Raw genomic sequence first — 21574 nt, 5'->3', positions numbered from 1 at the left:
GACATTAGTTCCAACACCTATGTTGAAGGTCCATAAACTTTAAACCTTAACAATGGCTGGGCAGTAGCCCATAACAGAGTAACAGAATGTTTACATTTAATAAGTTGGGCCTTCTGTATATGTCGTACTGCTGATCCCAGATATCTAATTTTATGATTTTTTTATGGGGTGTGCGTGAAATATACAGGAAAAACAGACAGTTATTTTATCACAACACTTTAACACACTTCAAATTTACATGTGCACACGTTTTATGTTGATAAATGCATACACCAGTCATTATGGGTTACCAATGTTATAGATTTGTTGAAACAAAACTAAGATCTAATTATTCCCTAGCAGATAAACCGCAGAGCTTTCTTCTGATGAATACAATCGTTCACATACAGTCCAACATCGATGAAAAAAACTGAATATTTTTTATGCAAGGAACGCTGTTGCAATACAAATGACCATTTTTTGTTTTCCCCGTCTATTATTTGACAGCGAAAACAGACTGTATAATAAACTTAACAACTACGTTTCGAGCAAAATTTCAATTTGTTTACAGCAGAAAACAAGTCCCCTCCGCATCCGGTGAGAACAAATGCCTATCTCATTCAATTACAGAGAATATCAACGTTCAAAGATGCAATGATACGACAAGTTAGAATACGGATGTCAAGTTGAGTCTGACAAATTTAGACAACATGTACCCACTCATCAAAGGCAAACCACTTTCACATAGAGCAACAGCATGCAAAAACTAGCGATATATGATTTTGCCAAGTGATAATATTTTCTTTTTCTTACCTTTATATTTGAAGGCGGTTCTTCAAACGTTAATAGCATGTATCTGTCACCTCTACTTTCTGGAGATCTTTGACGTACCTGGAGACAATAAAATTTACTGAAATTCGAGTTACCGCTACGTGAGGAATAATTTGTTTACAAGGGGAAACATACCTTAACGAATGTCTCTACAGCGCCTTTAGCAACATCGAGTAAGGTTGGGCGTCCACCTAAATAAGCTCTTTGATTCATAGAAGCTGAGGTATCTATCAAAAAAACTATTATGGTCATTTTACGGAACGTTCTAAGGTGCTCCAAGAGACATCTAAATCAATATTTAAACAGATAAAAAAAACTAAGAGATTTCGCGACACTTCCGTCCTCCCATCACAGCAGCCGACCTGCAGCTGCCTCTCGGAGCAGCTGAAAGCTAAAACGCCACGACGACCTGTACCACGTGACCTTGCTCGCCATGATTGGTTGGTTGATACTGGTTTGTAAATTAAAGTTTCGAACAGTGGTTTACAGCATGAAATGATTAATAAGAATAAGATATTGTCGAGACTTTGAATCTACGAACACACAGTCCAATACTCCGAGTACATAATTACCGATCACTTGGGACCTCATAACCTCACAAAACCGACAATAAAAATCTGGAACACGTACTTCTCCTCTTTAAGAAATAACTTCGTTCCATTTTTCAGTAGATACAGATCCGTTTTTTCTGTCGTAAAACTTGTCTTGAAGGTGTGTTGACAAGAGCCAGTCCTCTAGCATAACATTCAATTCCATCAGGCGAACGAAACGATAAAACAATGATAGCGTACTGACATCCCATAATTCCATTTTTTCTAATGACGTCATAAACAGAAGCACGAAGAGTGAAATTGCGTAAGTGGGTTTGTGTTTGTAAGGTTTGTTATTAATATTTATTTATGTAAAGAAAACATACTTCGGTTTTGTTTTGCAGACAGGAACACCTTAACACAAAAACAAATCATATGCTTGGGAAGTGTGGCTCTGATATTCAGGTTAATTTTTCTCTATAAAATTTGGCGCTGCGCATGACAGAAACAGAACAAACAAATAGCACGTGGAATTGTTTATATAATCTTAAGGTGATGGGCACCGGGAATAAGCTTGCATGAGAGATCCTAAGTGCAAACAATATTTCCCTTGGCCATAAGTCATTGTTATTGTTGAAATTATGTGGAAGGGGCATGTACAGTTACAACCTTTCTGTCCGCCCATTGTTAGTAATTCGTACCAATTCAGTCGTTTCAGAAATCGTGGTGAAAATGTCGTCTGGCAGTCCGTCAAAGAAACTGAAAACAACACATGAATCAGTAAACAAGTCAGAATTGAAAAAGTCCACGTCGGATGAACGGACAGAATTTATAGAAAAGATTCGCAACGACAGAGTGAAAGTAAGTACCTAACATAAATGTTTTATAGTCAAGTGGCATGACTTGGTAGCTGTGGAATTCGCTAATGGAGGTTTTAGATGTCAAGCATAAGCGCACATTTATGTCTCCAATACGATTCTGAATGATATGATTTTGAATGTCACAGCACCTGTATGATGAGTTTCATAGAAAGTATTCATTTATGTCCATACTCAGCATAATATTGTTGCACTTGTATGACATAGCACATAAAGGAATAGGTTGGCCTACACAGTGTGTTTACAAATGGTGGTGTGGTCTTCAGGTCGAATACCGGGTTGATGCATGCTTATTTATCCTGTCCAAATCTCTTAATCTTGCATGTTTACAGTAGCCTACAAGTATTTTAATATGCTTAGTTGTTGAGCATTTGTCGTCTTATATGGACACTTTCCTCCACTCCCTTTCCACAACGTTGTACTTTGCGCCATTACCAAAGTGACAATTTCTTGGTGCCTCAGGATGTGTCCTATTAGCAATACCTTCTTGTACGCAAGATGTACCATAAATTTCTTTTCTTCCCAGTTCGATCCAGTGCTTTCTCATTAGTTATCAAGTAATCTTCAGTGTTGTGTGCATGTCAGAATCTTGCCTTATTTTGTCTAGAATCTTGCCTTATTTTGTCTAAACTGCTCCTCATCCACATGCCAGTTATGTACAAGGCTACATCCCAGGAAAATACCTTTGAAGAATACTTCGTAACACCTAAATTCTCTTTGACTGAAATGCTTTCCGTGCTAATATTTTCAGAACTGCTTTCCTATTTTACAAATAAATATTTAAGTTTAGCAAGAAGACTACAGCACTTGGTGTTACTTTTGTGGCCTATTTGTATTTTATTTGTTTCTTAACATACATTTACAGATCATCCGATCATGCTGTATAAGAGAGACATCAATTTTTAGCCTTACGATATACTTCATTCCCTAACACTACTTTTTACCAGTACAGATTGATATTGGACATAGTAATATTATTAAATTGTTTTACTTATGATGTAACAATACATTATGTACAATATTGTATACAATGCTATAATATTAAACAGTCACACTATTCAAATGCTGATTTCATCATTCATAAATTCCTCAGTTGAATAGTAGCATGTTTCCACCAGGAGATCATATAGTTTTCTCTTCAGTGAACCTACCTCAATCCTCAGTACATCTCTACCTGTGAGTTTATTCAGGAAACTCCACCTATGCTGCTAGAACATGTGCCTTTACAAGTACGACACAACCTATGGTTCATGCACGATGGAGCTCCTGCACATTTCGGTCGTAGTGTTCGTACGCTTCTCAACAACAGATTCGGTGACCGATGGATTGGTAGAGGCGGACCAATTCCATGGCCTCCATGCTCTCCTGACCTCAACTCTCTTGACTTTCATTTATGGGGGCATTTGAAAGCTCTTGTCTATTCAACCCTGGTACCAAAAGTAGAGACTCTTCATGCTCGTATTGTGGACGGCTGTGATACAATACGCCATTCTCCAGGGCTGCATCAGAGCATCAGGGATTCCATGCGACGGAGGGTGGATGCATGTATTCTCGCTAACAGAGGACGTTTTGAACATTTCCTGTAACAAAGTGTTTGAAGTCACGCTGGTATGTTCTGTTGCTATGTGTTTCCATTCCATGATTAATGTGATTTGAAGAGAAGTAATAAAATGAGCTCTAACATGGAAAGTAAGCGTTTCCGGCCACATGTCCACATAACATATTTTCTTTCTTTGTGTGTGAGGAATGTTTCCTGAAAGTATATATATATATATATATATATATATATATATATATATATATATATATATATATATATATATATATATATATATATATGAAATGGTCTTCTTCCTTTAGCTCAGGGTTACTATATAAAAAGATGATAATTTCAAATATGTACAATGCAGGGATAGGTAATATTTTTAGGTTCTTGAATAATGGGTGCAGGACGTTCTTGGAGGGGCAGCACACATTTTTCTAATGATTCTTTTTTGAACTAGCAGGATTTGTGACATGTAGCTCAAATTTTCCCAAAAATTAAATCATTTCTAACTATGGATTCAGAGTTACTGTGGTACACCACTTTTCTGCAGGTTATGTCATATGCATTGCAAGGGCATGGCTGTTTAATTTTGTAGTTAAATAATCTATATGTGCTTGCCAGGTCAAATTTTCATCCATGTTTAGTCCCAAGAATTTAATGGACTAAGCTTTGTCCACAACTTGATTTTCATGTACAGTGCTGATGTCACTGATTTTTGATTGTTTGACTCTAAATTGTGTAAACAAGGTCTTTGAAAAGTTAAGTTGAAACCATGTATCTAGGTTGTTTAATGTGTTTATAACACCAATCTGGAATTTCTCCCAAATTTTGTTTTTCAAGGAGTACTCAAGTATCATCAGCAAACATGACTGGGCTAGGCATTGGTATTAAGAGGTAAATCATTTATGTAAAAGAGAAACAATATTGGCCCCAAAATTCAGCCTTGAGGGACTCCTTCTGATATTGTATCGCACTGAGATGAATAATTTATGGTATTAGACGTTACGATTACCCTTTGTTTCCTGTTTGTCAGATAAAACCTGAGCCACTGCAGAGCATTTTGTCTGATGACTTATCTGTCTAGTTTATGAAACAGCATGAAGTAATTCACAGAATCGAATCCCTTTGTAAGGTTGCAGAAGATACCTGCTGCTTTGTTGCTTTTGTCTAGTGATGTGCAGATTTTTTCAATGAATTCTTAATAGCACTTGTGGTGCTTTTCCCATATTGGTTTTTAAGAACAACACCATGTTTCATAATAAAATTTGTTATCTAGACTGCAGCTATTTTTTCAAATGCTTTGGATAGCGCTGGGAGGATAGAGAAGGGGTGGTAATTCCCCATATCCTCTCTTGCTCCTTTTTTGTGTAGTGGTTTTACCTCTGCATACTTTAGCACACCAGAGAGGTTGTCTTGCTCAAATGACTGATTGATTGTTGCGGACTGAGGGTGTGCTTTTTTATCATATACAAATTGGGATTACAGAAGCACCCGATTCCACCCATCTGCTTTGACCCATGATGTCGTCAGTATGGGGGAAATGACCATTCTCCACATCTCGAATATGGCGCCTATGATGTCACTACGCAAACGTGACAACAAACATGAAAATACATATAAATATAACAATAACATCTCTCTCCAAAAATATAATCAAACTAATGGGACAGGCGCAGGACATTGGGGGTTTTAGGGTGGGAGCAAGCTAAATATAAACATATAAAAATGCACACAATGCTCCCAAACCACACAAGACAATGACAAAAGAACTGTGAAAAACAACGCAAAATTCGCACATTCCGCTACATCCGCAAAATTCACAGGAATTGGTCACTTCCCTTTACCTATATAGCTCATCCGCATTTGATCAGTATCACAACATAAAAACCTACAACTACAAAAATTAGAATCAGACCGCAACTATTGATACCACAAAACCAACACCTAAAATAACAAAAATTGGAATCACACTTCCCTTAACCTATATAGGTCAACCACAGCTGACAATACCAAAACACACATATCTACGACGACAAAAATTGGAATCCGACACTTCCCTTAACATATAGAGGTCAACCACAGCTAATGATATAAAAAAACAAACACCTACAACTGCGATAAATAAAACCGAACCCATAACACATCAAAACCCACACAAAACATAATGACTCGGTAACAATAGACCCAAAAAAACAACTACTTACCACAAACAAATTCCTGCGCTACACACTAGTTAGCCACCCCAATCTCTCTCTCTCTCTCTCTCTCTCTCTCTCTCTCTCTCTCTCTCTCTCTCTCTCTCTCTCTCTCTCACACACACACAAAACTGCAATCTCAGGCAACTGTAACCACACTGTGAGCAGCAGCGACTGGGTGGAGATAAGGAGGAGGCTGGGGTGGTGAGGGGGTCAGATAGTATGGTGGGGATGGTGGACAGTAAAATGCTACAGGTTAGACAGAGGGCAGGGGAATGTTGGGGTGGAGAGGGGAAGTGGGGGGGGGGGGGGGGGGAGAGGACTGGGTGTGGTGGCAGTGAAATGACGGCTGTGTAGTGCTGGAATGGGAGCAAGGAAGGGGCTGGATGGTTGAGGACAGCAACTAACGAAGGTTGAGGACAGGAGGGTTATAGGAATATAGGATGTATTCCAGGGAAAGTTCTCACCTGCACAGTTCAGAAAAGCTGGTGTTGGTGGGAAGCATCCATATGGCACAAGCTTTGAAGCAGTCATTGGAATGATGCGACTCAGTATCTCTGCTGTATGGTGGGTAGCAATTTTCCTTCTCATAATATTGTTACATTCCATCCTGGATTTTTCCATTGTTTGATAAGTACAGATTTTCATAGATTTCTTACCTCAGTATTTTCTTCACACCAGTTAATAATAAAAAAAATCCTTCAGATGGGCTGGTGGTGAGACTCTTCTCTTGTTAAGGAGACAGGTGCCTCCTGTTGCCTCTGTTGTTATTGATGTAGTTTCCATTATTCGTTGCTTTTTTTTCCTTTGGCTCACTTCATTAGACATCGCAACTGGTGCTGGTTTTTTCCTCACTTATTTCCACTGGAGAAGCTGGAACTGCTGCTGCTGTTTTTAGGGTACTAGCATAACTTTTCCTGCGACATATTCCTTCTATGGTATCTGCTGTTGACTCTATATGTGCGGTCAATCTCTGAGTGATCTGTTGGTTCTGTTTCTGAGGTTTGGGATACATCACTACACTTGTATGAAACTGGTTAGCATTTTGTGGAACTGTTGTGTGTTTCTGAGATAGAGAAATGGCAGTTGAACTAAATGTGTCGTGAATAGTCTTCATAATTGTCATGATTTTATTACAGATGGCAATTTTTCCTCTACCATTAAGATGCAGACCATGTCTGATGAAGAGATCACGGTGCATATCCCCTGTGCGGAGAAAGAATGTTTTCTGAAAGGCTCTGCAGATTTTATTGTACTGTCTCTTTGTTTACACAGGAGAAATTTTGAAGGTGAAATCTGTGTGGGATTCCTACCACTATCGTTTTTTGATTTTCCAATAACATTATTGTTTTTCTTAGGCATCTTGTAGCTCCTTTAAGATCCTTTTTATGAACATCATTTGCACATGCTATTAGAACTGTGCAGTGTTTGTTATTGGAGCAGTTCTTGATAATTTCACATATAGGAGCTCCTCATTTAACGAGACTAGTGGTGTTAACATGATGATCAAATTTTAAGATGTTTGTGATTCCTCTACCATGACTGTTGGAGTATACACAGATTCACTGTTATTCATCAGGTCTTCACATAGTGTTTCATTGCCACTACTAATTGCTTTTGTCTTGTTTACTGCACGTATAGTGAATGAATGTTTATTCGCTGCATCTAGTGATGGGAGTGATTGAATTGAATTTTATTTGATCCTGTAAGATTACATTGTGTACAGTAAATGTACGTGTAAGATAGGACATGTCAAGGTATTAATATTCATTATCACTTATTTTTCTACACCTTTAGCTTACATTTTTACATAATTGGTAATGAATAACAACATATACAAATTTAACGGCATAAGTATTCTGCAACACTGTAAAACTCTTTTTCCATGAGATAGTCTTTAAGTTTCTTTGGAAAGTCATTGTCAGGTACACTATCTTGCAGGTTTTTAGGCAGATTTCTTAGTAGTCTGATACCAGAGTACTGGGATCCTTTTTCTAGCATTGCCAGTCGGTGGGGTATGCTCCGTACTTCATTCTTCCTTCTTGTATTGTGGGTGTGTACACTAGCATTTGTAATCCAGTCCTCACTATTTTTCTGTTCTGTGTTGCTCTTGCATTTATTATTTACCTCCATTATTAATTTTCCATTCTGAATAATATTTGAATTTGTTATATTTGACATCAAACTATCGTATTTGTTAATTGGCAGCACATGACGGTTCGTCCATTTAGGCATGGGATATAAAGTTTTTTTTGTACTCACTGATCTGAGACACCTCATCATTTGTTGACTTCACAGGAGTTTGAGTAATATCCCTTAGCAAATCTTAAAGCATTTTCATGTAACTTTTTGAGTCCATTAATTCACTTAGGAGTGATCCTGTCACAGAAAGTTCTACTCCTTTGATGCACATTTGAACTGCTGATTCATGACCGGTACATTTTCCTCCACAATCGCACACCATTTTTCTCTTTGTCCACTCGCGAGAAACTTTTGGAATGATACAATTTCTGGAATGTTGGGCATTGTTCAGATTCCTTTTACCACATTTTTGTAACAAAAAAGACACTTAGTACTTATAAAATTATCATTGAATGCGGACCAATTTGCCACAACCTGTATAACTACCTCCATCTTGCGATTCTGTGCTATGCTACTACTTCAGACCAGCTTTAAATACATATAATGGATGGTTTCCTCATTGGTCATTCCGTGAAAATTCAAAAGTCTTAATGTATAACTTATGAAGTTACACAGTACTTCACGTTATACAATACTTCCCATCATAGTGTTACATATTAATTACGTTTTTGCTGAAAAAACAACTGACAAATATTTACTCAAATAGTAGAAGAAACTGATGACTTTTGGTACATTATATTTTGTTACAAAAATTTTCTTTTCAATAAATTGTATATACACCTCCAAACAATTTCAAATAATATTTGGAGATAATTTTTACATTTTAAAATAGTTTAGGGAAATAAAGTATTGTTAAATCTGTAACAAATTAAATGGAAAAGTTTGCCCTACAACCATAATTTTATATTTGATAAAACAAAAATTGTAGTAACTACTTTTTGATTTGCTATGACTTACAAAAATTCTGATGGGGGGAAAAAAACTATTTTATAGCATATCACAGTTGCCAAAAATGCTTTTACACATGTAACATTTGATTTTTTGCTAATGAAAAATAGGAATTCCAAAACATTTTTCAAAAAGCTATTTGGCCCATTCCAGAAATGTGGAAATATAAAGCAGTATGAAGAATTCCTGAACTCATTGCTTCATTGCTCAGCAAAACTCATCAGCTGGTATCAGTGGAATAATGAGACAGGAAGAGTAGTTAAAGTGCTGCAAGAGGGTTCTGTAGATAATGTTGTCAAAATGTTGCAGAACAGATTAGCAAATTTCCTTATCCACTGTTTTATCAGAAATAAGGAAAATCCCTTCTTTGAAACGATAAAAGCTACAAATGGTCTGATTAACATTTGTGTTCTCCAAATTGATTTCAGTGAGATGTTCATTATTGGGGTCATTCCATTTAAAGTGGTCTACAGGTTCTTGCATGACCATAACGGATTTTGATAAAATTTGTATGAACATCTGCATGTGTTCCCAACAGACATTTTAAGATAGTTAAAGATGTTTCAAGAAAACGAAGAATTTCATGATATACAAGTGCTTAAAGATAGTAGAACATTCAATCTGTGGTATGTTGAAATTAGAATATTATTTAATACGCGAGACCTGTGTGATATTGTGGATGGAACTGAAACACTGGAAAATTGCAAAACTTTAGAAAAGCAGAAAAATGGCTGAAAATGGACAGCAAGGCAAAACATTTTATAATGAGAACAATTGAGAAAAAGGTAAAGCCACATGTGTTGTGTTGTTAAACTTCCAATGCAATGTATGATAAACTTAAAGCAATTTATAAAAGAGATGTGTCTTAAAGAACTCAGCAGTTCCTTCAAGAATTTTGTAGTTTCAAGTACAATAAAACCAGAGACACATAATATAAGTGCACTACAGTATTTGAACTGAATCATCTCCAGTCAGAAAAGATGACAGATATTGTGATCATACCTAAGTTATTGTCTATTTTACCAGAAGACTACAAACACTGTTCTCCAGCGTGGGATTTGTCACCCAGCTGTGAGAAGACTATGGAAAATCTAATTGCAGGGCTTACAAGAGAAGAGGAATGACTGAAAAATGGTAATCAAGAAGCGAGTATTGCCTTTGATGTTGGGTTTAACAAAAATAAAAGATATAATTTGTAAAAAATGGTGGTGGTCGTGGACATTTTGCGAGATAATGCAAGAAGCCTAAGAAGACAGAACACTATTCTATATGCAGAGGAATAATCGCAAAGAAGAAGAGTGTTACTTTAAAAGTAAAAATAAAATTCAAGAACTGAAATTGAGATCTTTCAAGCCCTGTCCTCATAGAAAAAGGACTAACCACAAAGAAGAAGATTGTTCTTTTAAGAACAAAGACCGCGAAAGACTATCATTTTGCACTTTTGAAGACATAGAAGAAGATCTAGTCACTTAAGAAAACAAGACATCGATGAAGAAAAGAAGATTGAATACACTGCACATATTGCATACGAATGTAACAAAGGAAAGATTTTACAAGAAGCCAATGAGAAAGATGATATGGTCATGGTTGTTGATAGTGCATGTATAGGACATTTGTGTAATGAAGTGGACAAGTTAACAAATGTGAGACATTATGATAGTATTGTAAAAGTTGCCAAACAAGGTGGATCAATGAAAATAGTTGCAACAGGAAACTTTGTAGGAGATAACTGTGTTCTAAAAGATGTTATGTATGTTCCTGAACTGAGCAGAAATCTGATGTCTGTAAATGCAATCACTGTAAAAGATTGTACAGTTGTATTTACTAAACATTCTGTTCAAATCTATAAAGGTGAAATACCTGTTTTGAAAGGACAAAAAACAATAAATGGGTTGTATGAAGTGAACATTAAATCAGGAATGCAATCACTGCTGATACAATAAGAAAAACAAGAATGGCATAAGAAACTAGGTCATCCAGGCATACGCTGTACTTCAAAGATCAGGAGAATGTGTGAGAGAGTTCCTAATAGTTCATGCTCAGCAGAACAATTGTGCGAAGCTTGTGTGAGAGCTAAATTAACAAGAAAACCATTTTCTACTGTGAGAGAAAGAGCAACAAGACCTCTTGAAACCGTACATACTGATACCTGTGGAGAGATAGAATCCCCAACATTTAATGGATATAGGTACTACATGACAGTGTTAGATGATTTCACTCATTTCTGTGTAACCTACTTGTTAAGATACAAGTCGGAGGCTGAAAGATTCATAAGAAAATATGTGTTAGAAAGTGAAAATAAGCTAAATACAAAAGTGTCAAAAATAAGATGTGATAAAGGTGTTGAATACACCAGCCATGAGTTTAAGAATTGGTGTGAAGGAAAAGGAATTGTGCTAGACTATAGTATTCCTTATAGCCCTCAGCTCCATGGGAAAGCAGAGAGACTAAATCTGACAATAATGAACAAGGCAAGAGCTATGATATTCGATAGCAAACTAAAGAAAGAGCTATGGGGAGAGGCAGTGCTCACAGCTACATACTTAATCAATAGAAGCCCAACTATCCATCGAAGTGCCACACCTGCAGAGAAATGGTTTTGGAAAAGACCAGATCTGTCAAGACTTCAAATTTTTGGATCAAGAGTTTTTGCCAAAAGTTTTTGCCAAAAATTTAGGCTATTTGAAGAAACTAGATGTAAGAAGTAATGCATACATTTTTGCTGGCTATGCACCAAATGGCTACAGACTGTTTGATGCAGAAAGAAGAAATATTGTTGTGTCAAGAGATGTTGAATTTGAGCAGAAAGTGATGAAAGAAACTCTACAGAAAAATCTTGTTATTGGTGAACTATCAAATGATACTAGCAGTCAAGAAAATGAAATAGAACACCATGAAAATCAAGGAGAAGAAAATCAAGAAGTAATAACATGCAATGAAGACACAAGAAACTACAACCTTAGGAAAAGAACTAGTTTGAAAAAACCAGTAAAATATAATGATTATGAAACAGCTATCCTCACCTATGAAGAATGTATGAGTGGTCCAGACACAGAAAACTGGTTAAAAGCAATTGAAGAAGAAGAGAGATCTCTTCAACTTCTTAACAAGCAAATAGATCTTTAAAGTCAAAGATGATGGACGGTACAAGGCCAGACTAGTTATCAGAGGTTGTCAACAAGAAAGGGATGTAGATTTCAAGGAATTATTCAGCCCAGTAGTAGATATATGTTCATTGATATAGTTGTTTGTGCTGGCAGCAGAGAAAAGTTTCCATCTGAGACTGTTTGATGTCAAAACAGCATTTCTCTATGGGAAACTGGATGCAGAAATTTCTATGAAGGTACCTGAAGGATACAAAGAAGCTGGAAAAATCTGTGTTTCGAAGAAAGCTCTGTATGGACTTAAACAAGCCCCATCCAGATGGAATAAAACTTTGACAGATTTCCTAAAATCAGAAGGACTAATTCAATTGAAATCAGATCAGTGCATATTTATAGATGCAACTGAAGAAATGTACGTGGCTATACATGTTGCTGATGGAATCATAATAGGAAAAGACTTGGAGAAAATTGAAAATATACTAAAGAAACTTAAGAAGAAATTCGAAATGGTTGTGGTAGAAAATCCAGATATGTACTTAGGGATACAAATAATGAAGACAAAGGATGGAATATTTTTACACCAAGAACAGTATGCAAAGAAAGTACTAGAAAATTCAGTATGACTGATTGTAAGGCCATGAAGACTCCATTAGTTCCAGACAGAAAGACAAGTGAAGAAAATCAAGATAACGAACACATTGAATTTGCATATCGTGAAGCCTTCTTTATTTGTCATGTAAAACCAGACCAGATCTTGGATTTACAGTAAATTATGAGAGCCGCTTCACAGAAGACCCCAAGAAAAGGGATTACAAAAATGTGAAAAGATCTCTTAGATATCTACAAGGTTCCAAGAATTATGGTCTTTTCTATAAGAAAAAAGAAAGTGAAGAATATGACAGTATTCATTTAAATGTTTATTGTGATGCCGATTATGCACAAGATTTAAGAGACACAAAAAGTACAAGTGCATACATAGTACTTTATAATGGTGCTCCCAGTAGTTGGTGTTCCTAGAAGCAAAGTGTGACAGCTACTTCATCAACTGAAGCAGAATACATTTTAACAGCAGAATGCACCAAAGAAATAAATCACATCAATACCCTAATACAAGAGCTAACCTGAAGAAAAGTGAAAATCATTCTTCATGTAGACAATCAAAGTGCTATCCAAATGATCAAATCAGGACAGTTGGTTAGACGAAGCAAACATATAGATGTAAAATTTCACTATGTCAGCGAACAATACAGAGAAGGTTTGTTAGAGATAAAATATTGTAATACGGGAGAACAATTAGCAGACATACTGACCAAAGCCGTACAAAGATCAAAGTTTGAGAAATTTAGAAATGCTATTATGAAACAATTACCATTCACATAAAGTTACAATAAAATTAAGAAAAAAATCGCAGCAGGCACTCGGCGTGGTGGCTGATGGAAGCAACCATAAAGGCTTTCCTCATTTACAGTCACTCCCATCAGATACTGCGCTGAGTGTCCACGTTGTTTGTGCAAATATTAGCTCAGCTTTCAGCAGTGCATCACTGAGTTTTTGTCCACTTTGAGACAGTATCTCTGGCAATATTTTCTTGAAAGAAACAAAAGTAGGCCATCTTGTACAACTCTTGTTAAGTGAAATAATAATAATAATACAGCAGAGTCCTGCTAATCCGAACATAGAAAAATGTTAGTTTAAGTATGGAAAAGTGTGTGGTAAACTGCTGTACATACACACTATTTTAATTTACACAGTACAGTAAACATGTATTAGAAAAATTGGCAAGAAAACCTTAGGTTCAAACGATGCATAACAATGAAAGAAAAAATGTCAGACTTACAGCGGACATCTTATCCCTACTTTTTAGATGACAAAAACTCAGTCATTGTTTTTTGGCGTAATGAAGACAATCTGTTACATGACACATACGAGGTGTGGCTAGAAAAAAACCGGACTAGTACTGGTGAAACAATAAAACGAATGCAATAAGGCGAAAGTCGCGTGGCCTGTCACGTGATTCTCGCTCCGCCTACTGCTCGAGTTTCATCTGCCTCCTGCACTCAGTCTGCCCGTGGCGTCTGTTTTAAGTAGTTGACGTTTTGTCTGTGCGTCGGAAAATGTTGAGTGTACAGAAAGAACAGCGTGTTAACATCAAATTTAGTTTCAAACTAGGAAAATCTGCAAGTGAAACGTTTGTAATGTTACAACAAGTGTACGACGATAATTGTTTATCGCGAACACAAGTGTTTGAGTGGTTTAAACGATTTAAAGATGGCCGCGAAGACACCAGTGATGACACTCGCACTGGCAGACCATTGTCAGCAAAAACTGATGCAAACATTGAAAAAATCGGTAAATCGGTAATCCTTGTCAACTCCTGTTAACTCAGACACTGCTCTGGTTGTTAAACGGCGATCTTGTCGAACAAGTTTACCGATTTTTTTTTTCAATGTTTGCATCAGTTTTTGCTGACAATGGTCTGCCAGTGCGAGTGTCATCACTGGTGTCTTTGCGGCCATCTTTAAATCGTTTAAACCACTCAAACACTTGTGTTCGCGATAAACAATCATCGCCGTACACTTGTTGTAACATTACAAACGTTTCACTTGCAGATTTTCGTAGTTTGAAACAAAATTTGTTGTTAACACGCTGTTCTTTCTGTACACTCAACATTTTCCGACGCACAGACAAAACGTCAACTACTTAAAACAGACGCCCGGGCAGACTGAGTGCAGGAGGCAGATGAAACTCGAGCAGTAGGCGGAGCGAGAGTCACGTGACAGGCCACGCGACTTTCAGCCTTATTGCATTCGTTTTATTGTTTCACCAGTACTAGTCCGGTTTTTTTCTAGCCACACCTCGTAGTTGCGCAATTGTCTCATAAACATGAAATCTGCAGATGTAGCAGTGGGCTGTTGCTCCAAATAATGTAGCGCGATGTCTAGGGCTTCTGCTGCGTCACTGTGTGGCACTAGCTCTCCTTTGTCACTTTCAGGCTCATTGTAACTTCTGTCACAGCAGTCCACTTCTTCCTGGTCTTGAGTTTTAGCAGCAACTAAATCAGCATCAGTAAGGTTCTCCACACATGCCCCATCCACTGCCATCGACTCATCTACTTCTCCTTCACTAGCTTCTTCGCATCCAGGGATTGTCTATATCATTTGTAGTAGATTTTCCTCTTCATTTTCAACTAGGTTGTTCTGAAATTCAAGAGATGTCCACAGTTTTCTCCACAACTTTCTCAGAGTATTTTCTGAAATATTCTGCCATACCTCAGCGGCCCAATAAACAACATCCTTCACATTGGTCTTTTTTACTTTGTCCACTAAAGGAATGCTATCATCTTGGATCAGCATTCTTAAAAATTGTTTTCTGTAACTCAGTTTTAATGTTAGCAGTACACCCTGGTCCATCGGCTGTAGAAGTGGTGTAACGTTCGGTGGCAGAAACTTTGCTGCAATTTCTCCATCACATAATTCCTCAGTGTTGGGGTGAGATGGTGTGTTATCAATCAAATGATTGCATGGGAAGACAAATGATTTTCCTTAGAAAACTGCCGAACAGAGGGAACAAACTGGATGTGAAACCATTCACTGACTAGCTTACCAGCCATCCATGCTTTTTTGCTGGCTGCTATAGTATACGGGCAGGGACTTCATGTTGCAGTTTTTAAAAGCTCTGGGCCTAGCAGATTTGCCGGTCAGCATTAAAGGCAGCTTGCGATTACCTGCAGCGTAGCTGCACGCTAATAAAGCCACACGATCACTGCACATTTTAAAACCAGGATCGTGGTCTCCTGCTTTTGATGCCAGGCTTTTCGTTGGCAATGCCCAAAAATTAAGGCTTCTTGTCAGCGTTATAAATTTGTTTGGGAGAATACTTCCCTCTCTTATTTTTTCAAACTCACCCAAGTATTCCTTTGCTGCATCACAGTCAGAAGAACGCTTCTCTACAGTAACTTTTAGCTGTCGGATTCCATGACTTTTTTGAATCTGTCCAACCAGCCCGTACTCTCACTAAAAGACTCATCGCCATTCATTAACTTGTTCAGGTAAACAGCCTTCTCGTGAACCAGTGCTCCACTCAAAGGAGGTCCCCTTTATCTTTCCTGTGTAAACCAAAGGAAAAGAGCTTCATCCACTTTATCGTACTGGGACTGTTTTCAAAGTCTGCTGAATTTCGACTATTTTTCCTGAAGATGTTGCACAGGACTGTTCAAGCTGAACTTGGTTCTTCGTCTTATCACAAATGGTTGCCTTACCAGCACCCAGTTCTGTTGCGAGATTAGATACATTCTCACCATTGTCTATCCACTTCAAAGCATTCAGTTTTTCTTTGAGAGTTAACATTGTATGTTTCCATTTACTCATGACGAAAATACATACACCACTACTCCTGAACAAATACAATACAACTGATGATGACATACACCACTACTCCTGAACAAATACAATAAAACTGATGATGATGATGATGATGATGATATCCCGTGGAGGCCCGGGAAAAGAATAGGCCTGCGGTATGTTCTGCCAGTCGTAAAAGGCGACGAAAAGAACAAACCACTAATAGGGCTAACCCCCCTTTTAGTGTGATTAGTTGGTTCAGGACAGAACTAAAGAAGCCTTGGACAAGCGCCGTCATGGTCGGGGACGACGCTTGAACCCTATGCCCGCCCACAATGGTAACGACACTGCTAGCCAACTGGAAAATGATTAAAATCCAAATAGAGGTGTTTTGCAGGATATGCTTCCTGCAACCACCCTAGAAGGAAAACAAAGACAGGATGAGATGGTCAGATGAAGTTAATCGACACCTCATGTTCTGTTATTACCAAGCAACAAACCTAGGAACCAACACAACTGGATACAGATCACAAGTATACACAACATTTATTACCAGATACCCAGAATTAAAATTTTTAACAGAACAACGACTAGCTGATCAGATCCGTGTAATAATAAAAAAATAACAGGATACCCCAGTCAGAATTAGAAAACATCAAACAACAAGTACAACAAATACTGGAACAAAATAATGTGCAATCAGAAGAAGAAGAAGAAGATACAGTAATGGACTCAAACATCCCAGAGCAAACAAACAAAGAACAACACGCATCAATTAAACAGTCAGAGGAAAACAGAATCTTAAGACAGCCACCAGAACAAGCACAAATAGAACACGAAGTGACACACATGTTAGATATAGAAGAAAAATTTGAGCTGACATATATAGAATACAAAGACACAAATACAGACATTAGACCATTCTTGCATAGACCGCCAAATAACCCACAAGTCGAAACAAGAATAAAAACTATCAACACAATCATACACAACAAAATAAATGAAAACACAACTATGGAAGAGTTACAACTACTGGTTTATATAGGAGCACTCACTACCATACACACTAGGCAGAGATCAGAACCAACCAACACACAGAAGAAACCCAAAAAACCAGCATAGCAACACAGGCTACAGATCAGAATAGAAAAACTGAGAAAAGACATCGGACAGCTAACACAATTTATAAGAAATGAAATGTCAGAAAAAAAACGAAAAAGGTTAGGTAAAATCTCACAACAAGAAGCGATAGAGCAATTAGATGAAAAGAAGCACAAATTACAAGCATTGGCCAAACGACTTAGAAGATACAAAAAAAGTGAAAATAGAAGGAAACAAAACCAAACATTCAACACAAACCAAAAGAAATTTTACCAGACAATAGATAACACACACATTAAAATAGACAATCCATCAAACATAACAGACATGGAACACTTCTGGAGCAACATATGGTCAAACCCGGTACAACATGACAGGCATGCGCGGTGGATACAAGCAGAAACAGATACGTACAAGATGATACCACAAATGCCTGAAGTGATAATTTTGCAACATGAAGTCACCCAAGCAATTAATTCTACTCACAATTGGAAAGCCCCTGGAAAAGATAAAATTGCAAATTTCTGGCTAAAGAAATTCACCTCAACACATTCACATCTAACTAAATTATTTAACAGTTACTTTGCAGACCCATACACATTCCCTGATACACTTACACATGGAATAACTTATCTGAAACCTAAAGATCAAGCAGACACAGCAAACCCAGCTAAATATCGCCCCATAACATGCCTACCAACATTATACAAAATATTAACTTCAGTCATTACACAGAAATTAATGACACATACAACACAGAACAAAATTATAAATGAAGAACAAAAAGGCTGTTGCAAAGGAGCACGAGGATGTAAAGAGCAACTGATAATAGATGCAGAGGTGACATATCAAGCTAAAACTAAACAAAGGTCGCTACACTATGCATACATTGATTACCAAAAAGCTTTTGATAGTGTACTCCACTCTTGGCTACTACAAATATTGGAAATATACAAAGTAGATCCTAAATCGATACAGTTCCTAAACATAGTAATGAAAAATGGGAAAACCACACTTAATATCCAAACAAATTCAAATAATATCACATCACAGCCAATATAGATTAAGCATGGAATATACCAAGGAGTCTCATTAAGTCGTTTCTGGTTCTGCCTTGCCCTGAACCCACTATCCAACATCTAAATAATAAAAATTATGGATATAATATTACTGGAACATACCAACACAAAATCAGACATTTGCTATACATGGATGATCTAAAACTCCTGGCAGCAACAAATCAACAACTCAACCAATTACTGAAGATAACAGAAGTATTCAGCAATGATGTAAATGTGGCTTTCGGAACAGACAAATGTAAGAAAAATAGCATAGTCAAGGGAAAACACACTAAACAAGAAGGTCACTTATTGGATAACCACAGCGACTGCATAGAAGCGATGGAAAAAAACAGATGCCTATAAATATCTAGGTTACAGGCAAAAAATAGGAATAGATAATACAAATATTAAAGAAGAACTAAAAGAAAAATATAGACAAATACTAACAAAAATACTGAAAACAGAATTGACATCAAGAAACAAGACGAAAGCTATAAATACCTATGCTATACCAATATTGACCTATTCATTTGGAGTTGTGAAATGGAGTAACACAGAACTAGAAGCACTCAATACACTTACACGATCACAATGCCACAAATATAGAATACATCACATACATTCAGCAACAGAAAGATTTACATTAAGCAGAAAGGATGAGGAAGGGGATTTATCGACATAAAAAACCTACATTATGGACAGGTAGACAATTTAAGAAAATTCTTTATAGAATGAGCAGAAACTAACAAAATACACAAAGCAATCACTCATATAACTACATCGGCTACACCATTGCAATTTCATAACCCCTTCTACAACCCTTTAGATCACATAACGTCAACAGATGAAAAGAAAGTAAATTGGAAAATGAAAACACCACATGGCAAGCACCCGTATCATCTAACACAGCTACACATCGATCAAGACGCATCCAACACATGGCTAAGGCAAGGCATTATATACAGTGGGATCGAATGTTTCATGATTGCAATACAGGATCAAACAATAAACACCAGATATTACAGCAAACATATTATTAAAGATTCCAATACCACAACAGATAAATGCAGACTTTTCAAACAACAAATAGAAACAGTAGATCACATCACAAGCGGATGTACAATACTAGCAAATACAGAATACACCAGAAGACATGACAATGTAGCAAAAATAATACAACAATAACTTGCCATACAACATAAACTAATAAAACAACATGTTCCCACATAAAAGTATGCACCACAAAATGTACTGGAGAATGAGGAATACAAATTATACTGGAATAGAACCATTATAACAGATAAAACACCACCACATAACAAACCTGACATCATACTCACCAATAAAAAGAAGAAATTAACACAATTAATCGAAATATCCCTACCCAATACAACAAATATACAAAAGAAAACAGGAGAAAAAATTGAAAAATACATCCAACTGGCTGAGGAAGTCAAGGACATGTGGCATCAGGATGAAGTTGACATTATACCAATTATACTATCAACTACAGGAGTCATACCACACAATATCCACCAGTACATCAATGCAATACAGCTACATCCAAACTTACATATACAACTACAGAAATCCGTAAATTATTGATACATGTTCAATTACCCGAAAGTTCCTAAATGCACTATAACATATACCGTACAGTTAAAAGGAAGTGACGCTTGATGAAGGTCCGCGTCACTTTCCATCTTTAACCAGACCTAAGGTCTGAGAAAGGAAAGAAGATAATAGTAATAAGTTTGAAGCAAAGCCAGCCAAAAAATAGATGTGTGGAAAAAAATGAAGTTAAGCTTTTTATATCTCTGGAAGTAATCATGAGATAAACCTGAAACTTTGCATGTAATAATTTACCTGTAGAATTTTGTTTGAATATAAAATTTGATTATTTTAGTCCTTCTCAATAATTTACAAATTAAGAGTGAAGTTGACGATTTTTGTAAAAATGTCAAAAATGAGTATTTTTAACTCACTTTTACAAAAAAGAGTTTGCAGGAAACTCTATTAAACCATTTTCATTAGAAAGACTATGTTCTAAACCTCCTAAAAACATTGTTTTGTTTTGCAATGTGAGAACACAAGGCCCTAAAAATGATGACACGGTATGCCCATGTTCCACTGGGAATCAGATGAAATCTGACATTTTTTATTATGTTATACAGTTGTTTAGTACTGTCTGGGGAAGGTAATATGGAAAGTTCTGGTGACTAGGAAGTTAGATTGAGTCAGTACAACTTGAAAAACTTCAAAATGGATGTCTTTTTATCAAGACTCATTATGACTTCCGTTTTTTCTGTTATAATAACTTCAGAACCAAACTGGTTATGAACTTTGAAATTTAACTTTTATTAATATATTGGATATCATGGCAGGAAAAGTGTTGCATATTAGCTGCAACACACGTTGTATAAACTACCTTCAGGTGTTACACCATTGACGTGTAAATTTTGGTGTTGTTCCATAGCAGTCTGCCTGACATTTTTTGGAAATATGTTATGGAGAAATTTGAGTATGTCTTTTTATTGTGCAGTACTATTGACATGCTAGTTTAATTCCAGTTTAAAGTATAGCATAGTTTATGTTCACATAGTTTGTGGTTTGTGCTGAATGTTCAGTTTACTGATCAAAAATCGTACTGTATTGCTATGGCCCATGATGGCACAACCAGTACTGGTTGCTTTTAAAAGTGAGAAAACCAGCATCTCCATCGCCTTTGGGGCCATGCCTGATAGCTATGCAACAGCAACCACATGTGGATTTCTTTAAACAGGATCTGCTCAGCAGAAGTCTCACAGATATTTCCAGTCCATCGCTCTGTTTAATAAATGTGTGCAGCATATTGTCTTGGCTGGAGGTCTGATGTTGTTAATGTATCTTCTTTGCTACTGTCACTAATTTTGACCAGAA

General features: G+C 36.8%; 2 protein-coding genes across 8 annotated transcripts in view; one reads left to right on the top strand and one right to left on the bottom strand.

Moving 5' to 3' along the window:
• LOC124716736 (integrator complex subunit 6-B) overlaps positions 1 to 1611 on the bottom strand; it is a 33743-nt gene extending 32132 nt beyond the window's left edge. Inside the window, exons 1-2 of the mRNA XM_047243283.1 lie at positions 946 to 1611; positions 793 to 870 (exon numbers count right to left, since the gene is read on the bottom strand). Coding sequence (XP_047099239.1) covers positions 793 to 870; positions 946 to 1062 — 195 coding nt within the window. The 5' untranslated portion in view covers positions 1063 to 1611. The remainder of the gene's footprint in view (positions 1 to 792; positions 871 to 945) is intronic.
• Positions 1185 to 21574, top strand: part of LOC124716747 (deoxyribodipyrimidine photo-lyase) — a 134598-nt gene continuing 114208 nt past the window's right edge. The window contains exons 1-3 of one of the 7 annotated variants that reach the window (XM_047243325.1): positions 1403 to 1665; positions 1745 to 1805; positions 2050 to 2201. In XM_047243325.1, coding sequence (XP_047099281.1) covers positions 2073 to 2201 — 129 coding nt within the window. In that variant the 5' untranslated portion in view covers positions 1403 to 1665; positions 1745 to 1805; positions 2050 to 2072. Of the gene's footprint in view, positions 1251 to 1402; positions 1689 to 1744; positions 1806 to 2049; positions 2202 to 21574 lie in introns of those variants that run through there. The other 6 variants (XM_047243293.1, XM_047243331.1, XM_047243302.1 and 3 more) reach the window with 6 other exon arrangements.

This window comes from Schistocerca piceifrons, chromosome 1, assembly GCF_021461385.2.
Source record: "Schistocerca piceifrons isolate TAMUIC-IGC-003096 chromosome 1, iqSchPice1.1, whole genome shotgun sequence".
Classification (NCBI taxonomy): domain Eukaryota; kingdom Metazoa; phylum Arthropoda; class Insecta; order Orthoptera; family Acrididae; genus Schistocerca; species Schistocerca piceifrons.
The sequence above is the reverse complement of the archived record's forward strand: the minus strand, read 5'-3'. Positions and strand labels throughout refer to the sequence as shown.